Raw genomic sequence first — 22,036 nt, 5'->3', positions numbered from 1 at the left:
AGCTGCCTGCAAAGTCTAACTTATTGTTCACCAGTCCTCCCATGATGTAGTCTTTACATTGTTTTGAAGAGGAACTAACATTGATCTGACAAAATATCACAGCCAAATTCCTCTCTCAAATGTGCTATGAATCATTCCATAAAAACTCTTTCTTCTACATTTTCCTCAACCTTTAAATAGTTCTCCAGGAATGTTGTGTACCCCCATAGCCTATTCGAGAACCATATACCATGGTATATTTGAGTCCATAGCTCAATATTACATCATCTGCTGGAGGAGTTCAGCACATGGAAACATCAATAAATAGAATACTTACCCTTCAAAAATGTATATTAAGGGTTATATTTAAACTTAATGCAAGAAAATCCTGCAGGAAGTATTTCAAATGCCACAAAATCATGAACATTCCCTATGTATATATGTATAGTGTGACTTTGTGTGCCTGCACCAAAACCCCTTCTCTGGTCAGAAATGGGGATGCTTACAAGTACAACAACAGGGGTAAGGAAAATCTTCATAAATGGCTATTGCTGAGTAGCAGCACTATAAAAAACCTCAGAAGTTTCAGGAAAACTGCTCTTTAATTGACTTCCTGAAGAGCTAAAACAAATACTTCCCCAAGAAAATAAATTTAAAAAATGTTAAAAGACTTCTCTGTAAATGTTTTTTTAGTGTCCAGGAATACATATAATGAGCCAATGCAGGGAAATCTGTTTTTTAAATCTTTAATACCCGTTATTGTGTAATTAAAATCCATCCATATGCGTATGAATTTGTATATATATAAATCTAATGTACCTGTAAATTTGATTGAATCTTTAACAATTATGTATTGTTCTATGGTGAATAAATCTATTTATCTATGTGATTTCATCCCTCCATGCATATATAAATTTTCCTTCCAACAAGAAATACACCATCATCATCACTCAATGTTGCAAGCCCATTCTTAATGAAATTTCAATACCTTTATCATCAAACTGAGCCATTGGCAAAAGATTATCTTTTTAATATGGTACAATAAAACTCAAAAAATTCAATTTCAAAATAGTACCCTCACTTTTCTCATTCGGCTTCACAACAGTTCCCTCAACTTACACTGTAGCTATACCACCATCAGCAATTGACCACTTGACCACTAGTTTCATCCAAGAAATTCTGGAGGATGTCTCAACAGGAGATAATATGATCAGATGCTCCTGAGTCAAGAAACCACACATTAGTCTACCTGGTGTCTTTCTTTGCCACTGTTCACCAAGACAGCCTTCACTATACCAGCTGCTCAACCAACTATTCCTCTCACTTCAATCACTCCAACTATGGCTTCTCATACCCTTCCTCTCACTTCTCCTTCCATGTTATCGACCTGAACCAGTTTAACATGACTACTTCTTGACATGTGTCACATCTGAGAGCAATTACAAGAAATCACAGTTCCTTTCCTCTTGGCTTTACTTAATTTCTCACAAAACAAAACATACCAAAACAGTAAAATTGATGGTTTCCGGCATAACTTTATGGAATTAATCCATATTGGAAATGAAAAAATTGTAATTGTAACTTCGTGATTCCACTGAAAAAATGTAATCACTAAGAGTTTTTCAGTGGAATCACAAAGTTACTATTCTTCCATTTCCAATACCCAAACAGATTGCAATTGTAACATTGCACTTCATCTCACTGATTAGTAGGAAAACTTTTCCCATCTCGTCTTCCCTTTCTTGCCATTGACGAACAACTAATGCTCTAACTTATTCACTTTCTTCCATCTTCACTTGTGCCAGCACTTTCAGGTTCTCTTCTCTCCTTCCCAATTCTACTTTCATTCTTTTCTATTCTTTGAGCAGCTTAGAATTTACCACCTTTAAGCCCATTGCTGGATCATCTTGCTCCTGGACCCTTTTCAAACGTTCGTATCCTCTGAGCAAAGGGACACAGATACTATTCCCTCCATCTCTAACCTCGTTGCACAGACTTCACACTTCATTAATACACTTCCTCACACATATAAATGTGGCATCTGGCTGTCATAAACACAAAGCTCTTTGAGAAGTGTTGTCGCATGCATTCTGCCTCTATCACAACAGGTTATTTCTAATCCCTACCATGCTCCTGTTCTGCACCTTTTCACATCCACCACATACTGGTCCTCGAAACACTGCATTATCAAGTCCAGCATCTTTAGCTTTTACTGTTGATCCATGCTATCATAACCAATATTGATACCAGGGTTCATGGCCTCCCATAATCTCTCCATTTCTAGGTATTCCAGAAATGCTCTGCACATTATCCACACCTAATCATTATCATCCCTGAGACGTGCAAACCTCAAAAAGCTTATCATATCCACCAGATGATTTGATGAAAAACAACAAAATCATCTGAAACCTTAACTTATTGTACTCTCTACAGTTTTGTAGGAATACACTGCACAGATCTAGGCATATTCTGTATCAAAAATTTGTATTTCCATTGGGATGGTCAATTTCACGAACAAATGGAGGGATCAGCAATGGGCTCTCTGCTTTCAATGGCTATGGCAAATATCTACGTGGAGGAATTTCAACAAATGGCACTTATAAGCTTTGTCAAAAAACCCTCCCTGTAGCTTAGTTACATTGATGATGATATATTTGTCATTTGACCACATAGCCGACTGGATTTGGTCAAGTTTCTAGAGCACCTGAATGCAAAACATCCAGCATTCAATTCACCACGGAAATAGAGGAGATTGACTTCGAATCCCCTTCCTGGATGTCCTCGAGGGAAAGGAAAGGGAATGGAACCTTAGAACACTCAGTAGTAGTAGTTTTTATGGAAGGCAATCGACAGCAAAGGTCATTTACCCCATTAGGGATGGTTGGGAAAGGAAGGGTGGAGAGAAATGTGCCATCAGCATTAGCCTACTCTTGTCGAAAGGCACCAAGGGGTCCGCTGTTTAACATCACATCCGACAGACATCGTGCTCACTCAAAGTGCTCTTCACGAAGCACCTCAAGTAGGGATCAGGATACAACTGAAAAATATTTGTTTTTTCCAGGATTTGAACTCAGGCCCTCTTGGTGGGAAGGCTTTGCGTTAGCCACTGCACCATCCCGACCCTTTTAGGGTCCTCAGCCTACAGGAAGAAGACCCATATTGACCAACACTTACATTCTCTTTACCACCACCACCAATCACAGAAGGCTGGACTGCTATAACCCATCATATACATATTATGCAGTAACCATCAAGAACCTCTCCAAAAATAAAAGGAACATCTAGTCAAGGCACTACAAGGAAATGGCTACAGAAAAGATGTGGTCATAAAAAGGGCTTTTTGGAGAGCCAGGAAGGGAAGAAAGCAACATACAGTATGCTACCATTCCATATATTGCAGGAACCATGGAGAGAATTGCAAGAGCGCTTTCCAGGCACATTGTCAAGACGAGATTCACTTTCTGAGAGGAAATGTTGGGCAACTATAACCCCAAACCTAAATATAAGGTCTCCCTTTTGCTCTGCGAAGGAGTCTTTGAGCTCCAATACTCATGCAGAAAATTTTACAAGCTAGCACCATAGGGAAGAAACAGTTTCGCCTCTCTGCTTGTCTTGAAGCATGTTTGGTCTGAATTGGGCCACACGGAACTTCAATAAAGCAAAAGTGGTTTGCAGTGAGAGCTGCTATGTCCAAGGTTAATTCGAGAGGCACTAGAGAACCAAAAACCAGAAAATTAAAACTGAGAGGATGGTTGTATGCTAGGAAATACTTAAAAGTGGTTATTCAGGATTAGAGTCCAGCAGTTCCACCAAACAGAGGCAAACTAGCCCCCCCCCCCTTCCAGCCCCCTGTATAAGATGGCCAAAGAAATCGATGCATCATCACTTCTGACCTTACGATGCCAGCAGCATGATTGGAGAAACTATTGTTACCAAGAGACACCCTGACATCTAGGATCTCCTGGAAGCCATAACTAAAACCTAACATTTTAAGTAAATTATTAGCCTTTTCAGAATATGGGTCAGTCACCTTTAAACATTCTTTTTGCAAAGAAAAGAGGCTGGATGAGGGTAAATTGGTGCTTGTTGTCTTCACTAAAGAAATATTATCAAATGGTTTTTGTCATCTTCCACCTTATTCTGACTAGGCTTGTGCATTATTTTATGTCAGCTGCATCAACCATAGATGAAACAACAGTTCTGGAGCCTTCTTAATGGCTTCATTCTATTATTCACTCGCTTTTTAAAGAGTTAAAGTAGAGGGAAATATTATGTTCAAGAAAAAACGTCAATTTTGAGATAAATGGAAATTCTAGTTTTTAATTCCACTGAAAATGTTTTTGCCTCAGATATTTTCATATTGTTTGCTCCTTGGAAATGAGAATGACTCACAGCCTAAGGTGAAAGAACCAGGACCATAATAAGTATGAGTCCTCTCGTAAGTACTGGTAATTGAATCGTGAGTTGTAAATCCCATTACAGAAAGTTATGCTATCCTCAGATTTACTACTCAAAATGCCTCATAAATTCATTTTAGGTGAATCAAGTTAAACAATTCAAGTATGTACGTGTGCATAGAATGCATTATCTTCTTGTACACTGCTTTAAATGCTGAAATGAGTGTTTTGCTTTATGAGAAAGATTGAGGAATGAATTACACTTTTATACGAGGTTCCATTGTACGTGCATCGTTGACTCTTCAATCACAGTTAAATAGCTTGAGTTGAATTCAAAAAATTTATTCTGGGACTTCAAGGGAAGCAGTACATCAAAATTTCAGAGAGAAAAAAAAACATGCATTCACATGTGTGAGCAGTATTGTCTGCATAATGATATCTTTTATGTCAATATTGTAAAGGTGAAAGTAAGTAATTATCTTTTATTCATGTTAGGATTTGCAATGATCACTAAGTTTGTCTGTTTTCTATTTGATCACTGACTGCTTTTTATTGAGAAGGTTTAACGATGACTATAAATTATATAATTGATAAATTTAAATAGTATTTAACAATAAAAGAAGGAATGACTGAGGAAAAAGAATAACATTCAAATTACATACATGGATTATTAGCCTTATTAATTCTTTAAAGAGCTCAAGACAAATAAAAAAAAATTAAATACACCATTGAAATTAGCTTGCTGAGATACTTTATGTCATCCTTTAAGGAATTAACTAAAAATTAGTTCTCTCAAGGTATCAACACACTTAGTAAAAATAACACTCAATTCTCACAATACTTAAAAGGAGGGTCTAAGCCTCTCACAGCATGACGAAAGCTTTGTTATCCAGCATCGTAGTAATTTCCGGCCAAGTTAAAACATTCAATGCTATGAATGCTTATTATTAGGTCTAATTAACTTACCGCTTGAAGCTTCAGACCAACACCTAACACCGAAGTACAGAGTATAATAAGTGAACCTCTATTTATTTCTCAAAAATATTTGTACATTATTTCTCTATAAAATGATTTCAAAATCAGCCATAAATCAGTACCACAGTTGCAAGATAATAAAGCTTTCGCATAAAAAAAGGAAAAACTTATGCAAGGCCCATTTTCTTTAAGTTGTTTGAATGAATATATGACTATTGGCCAAGCAGCACTTTCCCTTTCAACATCCCAAATATATCACAAGCTCAATTCTCCAGGGGCCATCTATAAATTGTTATATTTCCATGTCCATTTATGAAAAATAATGTATAGCATACCCATTTCTGCTTATCCTGAAGCACTGAACATTTCACCCAAAAGCATTATCCACTTCACCCTGGCTCGTGTTTCACAGACTTTTCAGATGAACGAAAAATAAAAATTAGAAAAATAAATTTGACGTTGGTTGACCTTATGCCCTAAATGTCCGCACAATTCTCACAACGTACTGTCTACAGATGGGGCACTCACTCATCCTCTTGCCACAAGGTGTGCACGTGGCCATGTGACCACACTCGAGCATCACACAGTCAATTGTGGCATCCATACACACTTTGCACATTGTGTCATCGCTGAGATTCTCCTGGCTAGCTGCTGAAAGCAAAGAAAACAAACAGCATTACATGACTTATCAGAATTATTAACACTCAGGCGACAAAAAAAGTTGTTTTCATAAGGGTTGTATAAGTTTCATTTTAATTCAGAAATAAATTACTGTGTATGCTCATGCATATAAGTTGATCCCATGTAAAAGTCGACCCCTAAATTTTCACTTAAAGTTTACATTTGTTTTTCAAATATTTCATGTCAACTCTGGTTTTTTTCATACTTATTAAATACAGCTAAGTTAATCCCAGTGAATTAGTTTTAATTACAATACAGGCATTTTTTTAAATTGCATACTCAGAAGTAGTTAGGACTGAAAGAAATACAATTAACATGGTATTTAACAAGTTGTGAATGGTAGATATTTATTTTATTTCAATGCATTGACCATATTATCATCAATTGTGGGAATTTGAGTAGGTCCCAAAATTAATCACCAGTTCCTCAAGTACTGTCTCAATGGTTCCACTAAAATTGCTTGATTTTGCCACTTTATAGCAAACCAGGAGGGAGTAGTAGTTTTTGAGGTAACACAAGTCTGGAACTGTGATATTATCATCACTAATGGCAGTGAATTTCAGCATGTGACCTTGGAAGTTTCACTCTCATCCCACAAAACATCTTTTTGAACTCACTATTTATATATGTGAAGGTGATCCCCAGATTTTTTCTACCAAAATTTTGTATTTAAAGTTTAAGGGCTATACTTTAGATATATGGTAAAATACCCCGTTAAAATTTCAACATTTACTGTCAAAATTTTACCCTCACGACTTTAATTTTCTTATGCCTTTGTTAGGACTGAAATTCACAACACAAAGATTACTATTCCAACTTCATTTTCATAATAGTGCAACTGAACTCTGGAAATGTTTTCACCCTTTTGTTTTGTTTGCCTCTACGTCAACTGTTGATTCTTGGAACAGTAGTTAAAATGCCAAAAAAAACTAAATCCAAGAGAATGGATATTCACTACATGGTACACGAAGAAGAGTTCTCCGACACGCAACCTATCAGAGAGTAGTAGGGTGATGAGATGCCCCACAGAAAAAAGACAAAAAATGATGCCCATTCAAGCCAACAAAAGTGATGAAAACTCTTTTTGATTATATCTCAATCTTTTAAGGACAAGTCATGAAGTAAACATGCCAATAAATATATATAATCTCACTTGGTTTAACTTAGAGAAATTGAGAATAATAATAATTTATATTACCTTTTTCAAAAAAATTAACATTCAACCAACTCACAAGCAAGAATGTGGTAATCAGTGGTTAGAACACCGGAGGGCATAGGTTCAATTCCAGGTGATATCTCTGAGTTTGATCTTTGACCCAAATGCTCATTTAATACACACACACATTAAAATTATTTTCACAGTTCATTGAAATTACATGGGGGGCCCCAAAGTACCCGGCCTGGCCTAGAGATGGTGGTAGTTGTTTGAAAAATATCATTGCGTTAGAAAGTACGCAATCTATAAAGCATATGTTTCAAGTTTGAAGACCCTACATTGTTTAGTATTTGTTTGGCAGCCATCAACAGTGAACTTTTTCAGTAAATTTGTGAAAATTGAGAAAATTGGTCATCTTTAGGTAATACAATACTTTTATTTGAAAGGTCTCAGCCCAACCAATATAAAAGCTGAACTGGATTCTACTCTGGGTGAGTCTGCTCCTTTGTTTACATGAGTAAAATATTGGGTAGCACAGTTTAAACGAGGCCATAAGAGCTGTCAAGACGAGCATCACTTTGGTCGGCGTAATGAGTTGACAACTCCAAAAACGGTGAAGAAAATCCACCAAGTGATACTGGATGATTGCCGACTGAAAACATGTGAGCAAGCTGGCAGACATAGTAGGCATTTCAAAAAGTGCGGTACATCGCATATTAACTGAAAACTTGGACATAAGAAATCTGTGTGCAAGATGTGTGCCGCATTTGCTCACACTCGAGCAAAACCAGTGTTATGAAGATGTTTCAATAGAGTGTTTAAAAAAGTTTCACTGCATCAAAGCAGAATTTTTGCACCATTTCATAACCATGGTTCCATTACTTCACAGCCGAGACAAAAGAACAATCAAGACAATGGATTCAAAAGGGAGAACCGCCTCCAGAGAAGGCAAAGACCGTTTCATCTACAAGTAAGGTCATGGCATCGGTTTTTTGGGATGCACGTGGGATAATTTTCATTTGTCTTGAAAAAGGAAAAACTATCAATGGCGAGTATTATGCGAACTTACTGCAACGTTTGAGCAAAGAAATCAAGCGAAAGCGACCGCATTTGGCTAGGAAGAAAGTGTTGTCTAATCAAGACAATGCACCAGCTCACAAATCCATTATTGCAATGGCCAAAATTCATGAATTTAAGTTTGAATTGTAACCTCATGCACCCTATTCACCAGATTTAGCCCCCTCGGATTATGTTCAGTTTGAAAACTAGAACAAATGCCTCAGTGGTCAAAGATTTTCCAACCGTGAAGAAGTAATGTCCGCAATTAATGGCTATTTTGTGGAGCAAGACAGTTCTTATCATAAAACGGGTATCGAACTGATTCAACATCGCTGGGAAAAAGGTATGGAGCAGAAAGGAGATAATGTTCAAAAGTAAATACATTTTTTCCCAAAATTTTTATGTTTTCTTTATTGGGTCGGGTACTTCTGGGATCACCCTTGCAGAGGTAACAAACCCAACACATTCCAATTTGAAGTCCACCTTTATATTCTCGCCACAGTCTTTGCGCTCGCTCCAGCAATTCCTTCTTCTCGCAGCACCCTCTGTAGTCAACGCGACTGCTGGTGAGCAGTTCCTTCAGCTGCTTCACACTTAACGTGGACAGGTCATCCTCACTCGTGGTACTAGAAAGGATGCTGGAGGCTATATCCCTCGGCACCAGGAAAGGTCCAGCCTATGAAATAAAAGAAGAGGTATAATTAACACAAAACACTGACTAAGACGGATTGATTCAAGGAAATAGGGCATATGCTTTGCAAAAGAATGTACATCAGAGCTGTTGAAGAAACTGGGGTATCTAAACACCCATCTAGGGTTTTCAAGCTGACATTTAGTCCTGCTTTGGGGCTGACCACCCCAGGACGAACACCATTCCCCAAAGGCATTCGCATCTAGGCAAATGGGTTGCCAAACTGCCATAATCCCAGGTATTTTGAATCTCATCCATCCCTGTAACCACATCACTAATCTACATAATAAGGGGCATAATCTACATAATAAGGGACATAATGATGCAATCTGCCAGCGTAGAAACTCAATTGGCACAAGGTGAAACTCAAGGCCACCGTTAATATATAAACACCAGGTCTGTGATCCATTATATCAGAGCATTACCTTAACAATGCAAGAAACCAATTGAAATTAATTAACAATTTCCTAAATTTAAATGCAAAGACTGAGTTGCATCTTTCATGGAATTTGGGACTTATGATTCATTTATGTTGACATTAACTAGATCTTTTCACAAAGGCATTAAAGCTTTCAGATGATCCAAAGCCACAGTCATTCACCAACATTCCAGGTACATTCATATGTCTCCTCAGCTTCAATGATTATTTATACTCAAGATATGTGGTTACTCTAGTGATACTAAATAGGAGAATCAGGTTTCAAAAATTTGAAAAGTATCATCAATGTTCCTAAATGAAAGGCTAGGAAGGAAATCTATTATAAAAATGCATGGCATGAGGTAAGGAAATAATTCAGGACATTGAAACTTCTAGTATAACATTTGTAAAAATTTTCTTCAACGACTATAGAATACATCACACAGGAAATTTCAAGCATGCAAACAATGTTTTGCATAATAATTCTAAAATTCGAAAATTAAGCACAAATTGATAGCCAACAGGAGCTACTATGCTGCTTATGGTAGTGTTTGAAAGGAGAGGAACTGGAAGCCATAACATTACTTCCCATGATAAGTAGTGACTTGCGCTGATAGAAAACATTGAGGGACAAAAATTAAAGAAAGTTCCAATGTAATATTTTAAACTTGGAACATTTTCATGTTTTTAAAAATTGGTCAGGATGCTTTTCTTCCGCCAGAATTCAAGATAAACCATTTTTTAAGGGCATATTAAATAGGTCTTGAAAATAATTTTTGTCATCTAGCAATTGTAATTTCCCAAACCTATTCCATGAATGGACTCTAGTTGAATGTGCCACTTTATATCCCGCGACGTGAGCCATTTCAAAATCATGGAAGCCACTACTGTTTAAAGTTATGTCAAAATATGCAGCTGAAAGAAGACAATAGTCTCTTCTGATTGGCTACTCTTGGATCAAGAGGGAGCAAAGAGGAAAAGATATTTAAGGCATGAAAAAAGCCATTTTGAAGACTCTCTCTCTATGTTATATGTTGTTTAAACACAAAAAGTTATCCTATTGGCAAAGAGCAATTGATCTTGGAGAATGCTTTTACAAGTTAACAATAGCCCTTTTGCTTCAGCAAGATTTCAGATCTGTAACAAAAACATTGTGATAATGATACAAGGGTAGTTCGAAAAATTCTCACTATGAAATGGAAATAAATGACTTACCTCAGTGAAACTTTTTTTATTTTTCAATTTAATCTCCCTGTACACTAATGCACTTGGTCCAGCTATGTTCCAATGCCTTTATCCCACCCAGAAAATTTCTCCAGGCCTGTACAATACATGTATACTTTGGCTGTTACTTCTTTGTTTGAAGAGAATCTCCGTCCACTGAGGTAACATTTGAGCTTGGGGAAGAGATGAAAATCTGATGGAGCCAAATCAGGTGAGTAAGGCAACTGTGGCATTAATTCATATCTTAGTTCACATATTTTTGCCATAACAACAATACTTTCATGTGGGTGTGCATCGTCTTGATGAAAGATGACTTTCTTCCTTGCCAAACCTGACCTTTTTTGTGTACCTTTTGTTACATGGTTATTAAAATAAAAATCTGTGGAAAAATGCAAAGTTTTTTAGCATCCATACTAAAAAGAAAGACTCGTATTTTTCCACAGATTTTATTATACGGTACAACACGTTTCACCGACTTTAGCAGGGATGAAGCCATCACCTTTCCGCCCAACTGCATTGCCTTTGCTTTCTTTGTTGGTGGTGAATCAACATGTTTCCACTGCTTTGACTGCTATTTTTTCTCTGGGGTATAGAAGGGGACCCAGGTTCCATCTGCGGTCACAAAATGGCACGGAAAATCTTGTTGGTTGCTCTTAAAATGAGTCAAACATTGTTCAGAAATTTCCATTCTGATGTGTTTTTGATCCTGCATATAGGAGTCGTAGCACCCATGCAGCAGAATTTTCTCAGAACCAATTCTACCATCAAAATGTGATATACCTGCTCAGATGACATACCTTAAGCTTCAGCGATTTCTTACACTTTCAGTTGGTAATCCACCACGACCATTTTATGCACTTCGGCAATAATATCTGGGGTAGTGACACATTTTTTATGACCACTACGCAGATCATCATCTAAGTTTCCCAGTCATAATTAAACTCATTTGTCCACCTGGCAACAGTTGAATATGAAGGAGCAGAGTCCTCCAGAGTGTTCTGAAAGTCAGCATAAATTTCCTTTGGTTTCATACCTTTCTCTAAGAAAGGTTTAATCACTGCTCAAATCTCAACTTTTTCCATCTTCACAAACCACTAGATGGGGATAACAACATTTTGTTCGCACCACAGATCTCTTCCCAGCACACTGACTTGTTTAGTCATTAAGGATTACCTATGACGACATGGGAAACTTGTTGCTCTAATGCTGACATCTGGTGGTGATAATGAGAACCTTTCAAACTACACTCGCATAAATATTCTGTGATGTTTAAGATGAAATGCTACACAAACGGTGATTCCAAAAGTTTCTTATTGCCTCTTCATGCCTTCCCTAATTTCTCTTCTTAATTTCTTCTAAACGTCTTCTAAATTCCAAGTTCCTTAATTTTTGAAAAGCAATCAGATATGTTTTGGCATATGAATAAAATATTAGATACAAGCTATCATGAAAGTAGTGTAGGATAAAAAAAACATAGCCAAGCCAAGTGAGTAAGTGTATTACCAAGCCATTATTTTTTAATATGTGCTAGGTAAACATAATTAAATAAAGAAAATTTCCTCTGAAGAAAATGTTCAATTGAACATAAAAGAGGGCCATTACAACTTGTTAAGCAAATGAAGCTCAGCTCCTTGAAGCTCACCTTTGATGGGGAGGATCCTTGGCTGACGGATGCCGAAGTCCTGTTCAGCGAAGGTGATCGGGATGTAGAGAAAGCCTGTGCTATGCCTTCCATGTCGTTGGGATTCAATTCTCTCGAGACATTCATCTCGGAAGTTGAATCCGGTTCAGAAGAAGTCGTAGCAGTAGTAGTGGGGGTTTCTTCAGCATCACCTACAACTTGTGGCACAGAGGAATCAATACCAGCACCTTCAACTTGTGGTGGGGAGGGAGTGACGTCACCGGCACCATTGGTAGAGGGGGGTCCCATGATTGAGGCTTCATCTGTTCTTGATGACTCACTCTCCAAGGGAGGGGGAAGGTCACTGCGGGTCTGGGGTGAGCTGGGAGTGATCGTCTGGGACGATGCCACGATTGGTGGGGGAGAGGCAGTGGTAGATTGTGAGGGAAGTATGCTGGATTCCACAGTTCGAGGGATGCCAGAGTATGGTGGTAGGATTCGCTCTTCCACATCAAGCATGACCCAGTCACCATTCTCCGGCACAATGGTTGGGGGCTGATCCAGTGGAGGTGGCGGTCTGCTAGGAGGAACTTGACCAACTGAAGGAGCCGAAGCAGCAGCTTCCATTGCGGTCCTCCCACCATTGTCTTCCAAGGAGGGTCGTGGATGCGAAGAGGGCAACACTCTGCTAGGGGAGGCGTGGTCCGAGGATTCCGAGGAGGGGGTTGAGGCAAGGGGGCCAGGGTGGTGGTGCACTTCAGTTCGGGAGCCAAAGGAGTGTACTGCAGGGGTGGCATTGCCTGCCTCGCTTCTGGGTGATGGCACATCATCTCGGCATCTCTGGTCTGGACTGACCCTAGGGGGGAACTGGTCGCTCAGGGGGGACTGCAAACCGCTTCGTGGTGAGCCAACGCGGGGATTGGCGGCTTCATAATTCGACAGCTGGACGACAAGGTTCACCAGGTCATCTTTCTCTGTAGGATGATAAGCACAGAGTTGAAATACAATAAAATTTTAACAAAGTCATCATGAGGTCTTGTCATTGGTATTTTTGAGAATAGACTTGCATCAATAATAATAATACAAAACATTATTCACATAATTTAGCACCCATTTAAATTCAAATAACAATACACACTTGACTTTAATGCTAATAGCATTTGGGTATCAGAGTGAAACACTGAAATCTATCAAAATGGAGGCCACAAAAAGTGGAAACTGAGCAGATAATATTGGAACATAATGAATAACTACATAATTTTTACAAATAAGTCCCTCTGCAAGATTAAGAACCTGGAAGATGTGGATGGAAAATACTATGCATCAAGAGAAAAAATATTTTACATGGACACGTTAAGGGAGTATAATGATCAGTATCCAAAGTTTCACATAAAAACTCCTTTTTTTCAGTTGGTCGTGATTTTAACAACCTAGGAAACAGCGATATCTTTGTATTATATATCTTTATATAATATATTTATATTATATATGGATATATCTTTTCCTGTAGCTTCATCTGTATTAATTGTTTTCAAATGTAACACTCTTTCATAGAGAGAGAAATTTATTCTTCTGGTAGAACCTGACAAAACGAGATTCTCAACAAATCTAATATGATAAATAGTTTTTTTCCTGATTTCAAAGCTTTACTTCATTTATTAGTTGCCCTCAAAGTGAAAAGAGAACTCAACACAGTAACATCTGCAAACACAAACAAGATACTGAATTATTTATCCGTATCAATAGCTTGGAATGAATACTAAGCCTAAATGATCACAAGCGATCATGACTTTACAAAGAGCAGTGCAATGAAAAAAGGAATTTCTATTTTTTCCATAATTCAAATTCCAACAGCAACATCAAAAATTCTCTCTCTTATGCATCATCATCATCATAAACAATCTACCAATTAGTGACTGCTCCTATATGACCCCTTGAGCATTACACATTTGTTTTGTGGGCACATATTCCGGTTTTAAATACTTGTTTTCCCCACAAAATATTCTCCCTCAATTCCTCATGTTTTCCATCTGCTTTCCTTTTCCAAACTTGCATTCCATAACCCTTTTCAATGCTAATCTAATACTCTCCCTTCTAATGTAACCAGGAACTTCTCACAAGCTACCTCTCAATATTGATCTTCTCAACTAGCCTTTACTGTCCTCTAACATCAACCAGAAATTTTCTCCTGTCTTCCACCCACCATTTGTAAAACTTAATCCCTAAGCCTTTTCCTCCATCCAAATTATATTCTCAATTCTTCTCCATAGCCATATTTTTAAAACCTTCTCATTTACACTCATCTTCCTGCCTCAAATATCAGGTTTCTGATCCACTTCACATCAAATTCCACAGTTATTCCTTTAAATCCTTTGTCAGCACTCCAGTCAACAATTCCCTCCCCTTCGCAATGCTTTTTTTGCCCAAAAAATACTTCTCCTGATACCTTTGGTAATTATCTTTCAAAACAATTAGGCCCTGGAAAAATTACCTTTAAGCGATATTATCAGTGGGGCACTTGGTTTCTTCATTAGGGCCAGCAATCATGAGGGCCTATGGCAAATGCAAACTGATCTCTCAGCTTAACTAATCTCTCAGCATAAGGAAGATTGTTTCATCGATAATTCCCAATTTCCACTTTATATTCCCAATTCAAACAACTAGCTCCCGACTTTTCAAAATGATCAACCCTTTTGAAGAACTTCTTGATATTTTCATGATTTTTTTTTCAATCCAGTGGCCAATCTGTGCATGCCACACACATTGAGTGACACCTTAGCATTATCTCCTGGGTTCTCAAAGCTTCGATTTGATTGACAATTCATCCGTAAACAGCCCTTAATTTGATATAAAACATTTAAATCCATCTACTGAGCAACATAGCCAGATAAAAGAAGTCCTGAATTTCTTACAACTAACAGGTGTATACAAAGGACTTATAAAAGAGATTTAACAACTTAACAACAAGAAAATATGCCCGATTCAGTTTCTCAACCCCTTAGCCCACCCTTCCAAACAAATCCATTAATTTTTTCTCCTTTGGCCACACCTTTCCTTTTCTCTCCCACAATGCCATTTATTTCCTCACGGTGAAAATATGCATCGGATACCAATTGAACCCATTTTGTACCTGCGGCACAGCAAAACTTGGCCAGAAATAAATTCATTAGCTAGTGGAAAATATGCAATAATTTGGTCATTGATAGGCCCCTGATGTCTCAAACACTATGTCCATTACCCTCCATCATTGCATTGCATGAGAAGAGGCAGACTTTTATTTTTAAAAACTGTTTTCATAGAGATTTTGGGAGAGAAGTAACTCACCAAGGCACCCGTGAGTTGGAACCTTTCGCGAGGCCAGGAACGCCTGAAGATCTCGTGTTCTCAAGCCAAGGAGGGCAGATCGGGAAGGTGGTTGGGCCAGGAGTATGAGGCATTTGTTGCATGTGGTCTGGCGACGTTCTCGGGAGCACCACCCACCGCTGCCCGATCCACTGACTGGTAGCGCTTTTGGCAGACACTGGGTGCAATACAGCCGCTGGCACTCCAGGCACTCTCTCTGTCAGGATGAAGCGTTATTCCAAATCAAGTCCAGTTCTGCACCACGCAACAGTCCAACATTTCATACACACAAGTAAAACAATCAGCATTGCTGTTTTCTTAGTAATGATTACCACGAACAGGCATTTGGATTTCCAGTCTTAATATTGTGAACTTTCGTCCTTTCTTGAAACATTTAAATAAAAGATTATTATTTAAAGACTCCATTACTCACATCTCAACAAAAGTCAATTAGCACCCTTGGAAATAGGCTGAGGAGGAATTTTCATTCCATTATCCCTGAATATAGCTGCACATGTGATTGCATTTAAGGAAAGAAACCACAAATTTTGACCAAATGGAAATCAGATTTGGCAGATTATGGGTTGTTGACAAAAAAAGGCAGTGACCTTTTGGCCCTCTCTAGGGCCTTCTAGAGGTCAGAATATATATTTATACATAAATAGTTTTCATAACACACACACAGTGAATAAATTGATTGTTGAAAAACATTCTTGGGTTCAGGAATATAAGATGTTGTGACAGGGAAAGTAGCACAGAAAATGAAGATGAACAAGATTTTTAGAATAATATTTACGAAAAATTACTCCACCAAAGTTGGAAAAACAGAAGTAATAATGTTTTTGGACTGCCACATTTCCCACATGAAATGGGATGCTGAAGACTGCAGCAGATGATGAAACAGCAAGGTGAGAGGAGGGAGGGAAAGAAAAGGCATTTTGAATGGAATTAAATGACATAGAGAGCTGAGGACTGAGTTACCACAAAATGGGACCAAAGCATAATTTAAGTCAGGACTTAAGAGAAGTATAGTTGAAATTAGAGCCAGGGTCCATCAGAAACCTACCCTAAGCTGCCATAAAATGCAGTATTCTCACTCGGCTACTTATAAGTAGATTTTACCGCAAAATGACACAGAGAATCGACCCAAAGGGTGAAATACAAAGCGATGAGTTTCCCTTCCCCGGGCTGACGGCGGATATCGTTACCAGGAGATTCCTCACCACTTTGCACTTTGCGTTGTTGCGCCGCCGACCAGCAGCAGTAGCCCTCCGCTCCATTCCGAAAATAATAAGCCAATCGGCACCGATCAACACCACCTTTCACCGCAATTTGCGCGTCTCGTCTCCTCGCCGGGCGTCTCACGACAATTCAAAACCAAACACTCACTCCACCTGCCTCGCGGCGGACTCAATTCCTGCTTCTCTGCCTCGCACTCTCAATTGTTTTCAATCTTGTCCCGTGCGGAGGGGACGTCACAGGTTGGGTTCTTGCCAATTATTAAAAAAATAATCCTTGATGCCTCTCTTTTTTCCCGCGAATGCACACACACTCTCGCACTCACAAGATCCCCTGGGCTTCGTGTGAGATCACAATGAGAAGTTTGCGAAGGAAATTTCGGCGCTCTTGCTCACAGAGAGAGACACGGTTTGGGCAAAAGAAAGATTCCTCCACCCTCGCGACCCGCACCTTCCCGACGGGCGCCCGTCACTGAGAAGAATTCACCCTTCTAAATCAACTAAAAATATAAATTTATTTTTCCATTCAACCTGAAATGGGGCGTTGTTAACTACCTTTTGGGCAAGGCGACCTTCTTATTAATTGATACGAAGGCCCAAGTTCTATGCGCTACCGGTCACCCTCAAATTCAACCTGGCTCTGAGATATGTATTTCCGACACTATGTCTTCGTGAGAAACCAGAGAGGTCAAAGGGAGAGGCACTGCCCCCTGACCGCCAGTTGTATTTGAATTTTGCACGCGGTTTAGAGGGTAGGTGGGTATATCGGAGAAGTAGCATTCAACTCCCTCCTATCCCTGGGGTTGATAACGTGGTCGTTGGGGTTTAGACCCCGGTTGACACGCTCGGCCGAAATACAACAGACAAAAATAATCACAAGGATTAGCGTCTCTTATCCTCGGCCAAGACTTCTTCCAACCGAGATCTATCTATCACCTTGAGGAAAACAACGGCGAAGCATCCATTTGGTGACGTGGTCGGCTTCCCGCGCCAAGTATCCGAGCTCGAACCCCGGAAATAACCAATTTTTTTAGACGGTTAATCCGATGCCCATTTCGGGTGGCTGGAGGATAGCATCAAAAGTGTTGAGCGGGAGTACGTCGGATGGGAAGTTGAAACTGAGCGAGGGCACGGAAGCGGGTCCATGGCATCATACATCAGCCGAACCCCCTATTCGCCCAAGGGTGCACGATCGCCTGGCTGAGCTGCTCGTTCCTCAGAGCACACTTTCAACAGGAGGCAGAGACACAACGGGTAAACACACACCGTTACGGTTCAAGTCTCAACATACAGAGATTTTTTAACAAAAAAAAGAAGCCTTTGACAAACAAACTCAAGCCCCACATCGAGATTTCTCGAAATACACGACCGAATGAACGGCGGTGGCCATCTTCCATTTATGGATTATTTCTCGTGAACTATCTCGGGTTCACGTTCACTCGTATAGTACACTCGTCACGGCACCGCCAAGTGGTACGAAGTCATTTCATTTCGGCTTAAATTCTCGGAAAACGCTGCTTTGTCCATTTGGCCGCCACGTGGCTCGACACTCGCTTCCACTTAACCTCCACCAATTCTCACAGCAGGGGAGGGTAGTTTGTTCCTTCCCGACTCCTCCCGGGATAAAGGTCAACAGCGAGGTCACTCGACGTCGACCTCCTTTATTACTCCCCTTCTCCCTTGCTGACCGCCGCCATACATATAATGGCCACACATAACGGCGGCACTCTCCTTCGACGCAGTGTCGGGACGACGGGCAAATCAATCGTGGGACGCTGAGAAATATTTTCCTCCTGTGGTTCAAACACGATACCGCATTAACTAACGAATTTCACTTGTCCAATAAATACTCACAGTGAATGTCTGGGACACTAAAAGCTCGATGGTTGAAAAGATACATGAGGAAGTTACTGCATCCTAATGTGTGGCGTCTAGTAGTAGATACTGCAATGATGCCGAGAGTGTAGTATTTTAAATCAAATCAGGTTATCTCGCAAACCGCAAACGTATTTTTCCTCCGTTTAAATCGAATGTTTCGCCGCGCGCCCAGTCCACCTCGCCAGGCTGCCCACCAAAACTTACCAGCCAGGCGGGTTGCGTCCCCCCCTAACCGCATTGCACATAAACATGTTCCCATTTCATAAAAGGGATGAAAAAAACACCCCACCAATTAAATTCGGAGGGAATACGCGATAAAATAATTTTAATGCGCGCAGGAACCGCGTGAAAAAATAAACAAATTTTAGTTTCGATCGTTTAATACCATCGATTTTCCCGCTCATTTTATTTTGAAAAACTATTTATTATCACTATCATAAGGAGTAACCTACCCCTAGTTGAGGCATATTTCAAATGGACCCAGGCACTGAACGCCGCTGCACTTCAAAGGCCTGACTAACATGACTCCAATATCATTTAACGTACACTTTATAGTAACTCTTCCATCAGATCTGTACACTTCCTGACTCCATTGTTTCCGTCAAAATGTCTATTACTTATCCTCCATCTACCTCGCTTAACCATAATTCTTACTCTCCACCCCCGAATGATAATTAACATCGCAGAACATATTTCAAAATCGTACTACGTTTTAACATTACTCATTCTTTAGCTCTGCACACTTCCTACTTCACTTAATTCCACCCAAAACGCCCTTCCTCTTCTTTCCTCTACCTCGCTTACATTTCAATAATTCATTCAAATAAATTTGTTCCTCAATATCCACGTTTCCGCGCCGTAATAGACCACGCTCCATGTGAAAGTTCTTCTTCAAACACGCGCGTGTCAATTCATTTCAAATGCGTGCCAAGCTACGGCGTTGCTAGCCGAACTTATTTACGTGAATTTGAAGCGGCAGGTGCGTTGGACATGCAACTTGAGTGCCTATCAATAATAACGGTATTCGTTCCAGTTACAGCAACTTCATTTGTCGTGCGTGCGTTCTTTGCACGCATTCAGTGCCTGATTCCCTGCCTTGTGCCACCGTGGGTCGCAGCCTTTAATTATGTAATTTAAGCCATGCTCATACTGCCAATTTCTCTTCCTCTAGGAATTTTCGTCATCTAAAAACAAGCTGGGTTTTGTTCTATGACAAGGTGATGGCCTCGTTCCTGCCTGACAATTCACTTACCATTATTACATCATATCCTCAAAGAGTTGGTAACTACAATCAGTGAAATTAAAATCGACCAGTATTAGCCTTCTTTAAGGTGATGGATGTCAAAAGCTGAAAATAATTACGTAGAAACATCAAAAGGAGGAGAGACAAGTTAAAATAGCATGAGCAGAAACACAATGAACACTATAGTCACGGGAGAAATCATTTAAAGAAGTCCTAATTTTACTGACGATGATGGCACACAAAGAAAACGTATGGAAAATAATGCAAATAAATTAAACAAATGAATTTTAGCAATGGCGAAGACGATGACTCCAAGTACAGACAGAGTTCATTGAGTAGTAAGAACCAACTTAAAAATTATCAACTGAATAACATAATGAGGGGCAAAGAGAAAGTAGAACCAGTTATTAACGTTCTGCCCTCCATCACAGCCTTCAAAATTCCCTTGGCAATCAAAATGATTTGCATCCATCTTTCTCCTGCCTCCTTTGGATTTCTCCCAAAAAACCCTCTCCTCCCCTCACTTCATGCCTAGTACTTCTTAGTCTGCTTTCCTTCCCATCCTTCTCTACACCCATCCAGCAATAGTCTTCAAATAAAACCCAGAGTTGAAGCAAGATGATACGGGCAGATTGGAGGCATTCGAGATAATGTAGTCGTGGAGAAGGATTGAAGAGGCAAAGTGGATGGAAAGGAAAAGTATAAAGGGCATTAGGCAAGAGAAATGAGAGGAGTAAAAGGATAGATACGCATGTGGCTTGGAATGCACGGAGGAAGACAGTATGAACAGTTTTTGTGGTACGAGGGCCAAGTGCGACAAAACTAAGAGAAGTAGTGATGACCACTCAGTGTCCATCCAGAACTATCTTAAATGATAGACTAGCAATCAATAACTCAACTGAGGGTCTCTTTCCCATGGTCAAAGGAAGCTAGGGAATGAATGTAGATGACCGAGAGAAATAATATTAAATATGGATTACTAAAGACAAAATTAAGTTGTGGTAGACAGGCATTCCTTGGAGGAAATACTGTACGTAAATATATGAACTAGGTCGGTCCCAAAAGTATTATGACTTATTTTTCCTCTGATTAGACGGACGGGCAGCGGTTTCTCTGGCTGGGTGCGAGGGAGGGGAGTCTCAGGAAAGCCTGGAGGCCGGTGACAGTTGGCTCCCAGCCTTTGCGGAATGTTGATCGTTCGTTTGCGAAACCTCTACAACGGAACCCCGTTACGCTCTGTCATGAACCGGTTTTTGGAACATTGCTACACCATCAAATTTTGCCTGAAACTGGGAAAAACCGGGAAAGTTACTCATGGAATGCTAAAGGTAGCTTATGGTGATACGGCAATGGGTACATTGAGTGTTTTCAAGTGGCACAAGTTGTTTTGGGAGGGCAGAGAAGATGTTGGAGGCGCCGAACGTTCAAGACACCCTTAGACCTCAAAAAGTGACGAAAATCTTGCAGAAGTGAAGGCTTTGTTGGACAGGGAAAGCAGATTTAAGTGTTCGCATGGTTTTTGATGAATTAAGCTTCCTAAAAGTGATGTTCTTTGACTTCTGGCCGAAAACATGGGCATGAGAAAGTTGTATGCGAAGTCGGTGCCGCGAGTGCTCTCGGACGAACAAAAGGAAACTCGCAAGGGGCTCTGCCAAGAGCTTCTCGACTGCGTGAGTGAGAATCCACTTTTTATAGCTAATGCTCCAGTAGACTTCTTTCTCTTCCCCCACCTCAAATCCACACTGAAAGAACGTCACAACGGCTCGGTGGAAGCGTTACAACAGGCCGTGACGAGGGAGATTGGCAGCATTCATTCCGGGCGCCGTCATCCAAAAGGCGAACGAGGCGTGGAAAACCCGCGAGCAGCTTTGTGTAGACGCATAAGAGTGGTACCTCGAAGACTTTTGAATGAATGTATCATTTCTGACAATGAATTTTTTTAATCGACTAAGTCCAACTACTTTTGGGACAGACCTTGTATCTGAAAGAATGCACGAAAATTTAAATAGACTAATGAAAAATATAAGAAATGAAATGCCCTATATGAAATAAAATGTCAAGGAATTAAATTTGGATAATTTATGCAAAGTCCAAAACAATCCGGAATTGGGAAAGGAATAAGCAATATACTTTT

General features: G+C 39.7%; 1 protein-coding gene across 5 annotated transcripts in view; it reads right to left on the bottom strand.

Moving 5' to 3' along the window:
- Window positions 1-4,702: 4,702 nt before the first annotated feature.
- LOC139691918 (polycystin-1-like protein 3) overlaps window positions 4,703-22,036 on the bottom strand; it is a 154,185-nt gene continuing 136,851 nt past the window's right edge. For 4 of the 5 annotated variants that reach the window (XM_071589864.1, XM_071589863.1, XM_071589859.1 and 1 more), the window contains 4 exons: window positions 15,526-15,760; window positions 12,223-13,175; window positions 8,731-8,923; window positions 4,703-6,002 (listed from right to left, as the gene is read on the bottom strand). In XM_071589864.1, the coding sequence (XP_071445965.1) occupies window positions 5,821-6,002; window positions 8,731-8,923; window positions 12,223-13,175; window positions 15,526-15,760 (1,563 nt within the window). In that variant the 3' untranslated portion in view covers window positions 4,703-5,820. The remainder of the gene's footprint in view (window positions 6,003-8,730; window positions 8,924-12,222; window positions 13,176-15,525; window positions 15,761-22,036) is intronic. The other variant, XM_071589860.1, reaches the window with a different exon arrangement.

The sequence above is a fragment of the Hetaerina americana genome, unplaced genomic scaffold (assembly GCF_022747635.1).
Source record: "Hetaerina americana unplaced genomic scaffold, ioHetAmer1.1.p SCAF_4, whole genome shotgun sequence".
NCBI classification, from domain to species: domain Eukaryota; kingdom Metazoa; phylum Arthropoda; class Insecta; order Odonata; family Calopterygidae; genus Hetaerina; species Hetaerina americana.
This window is presented reverse-complemented; position numbering and strand designations above follow the sequence as displayed.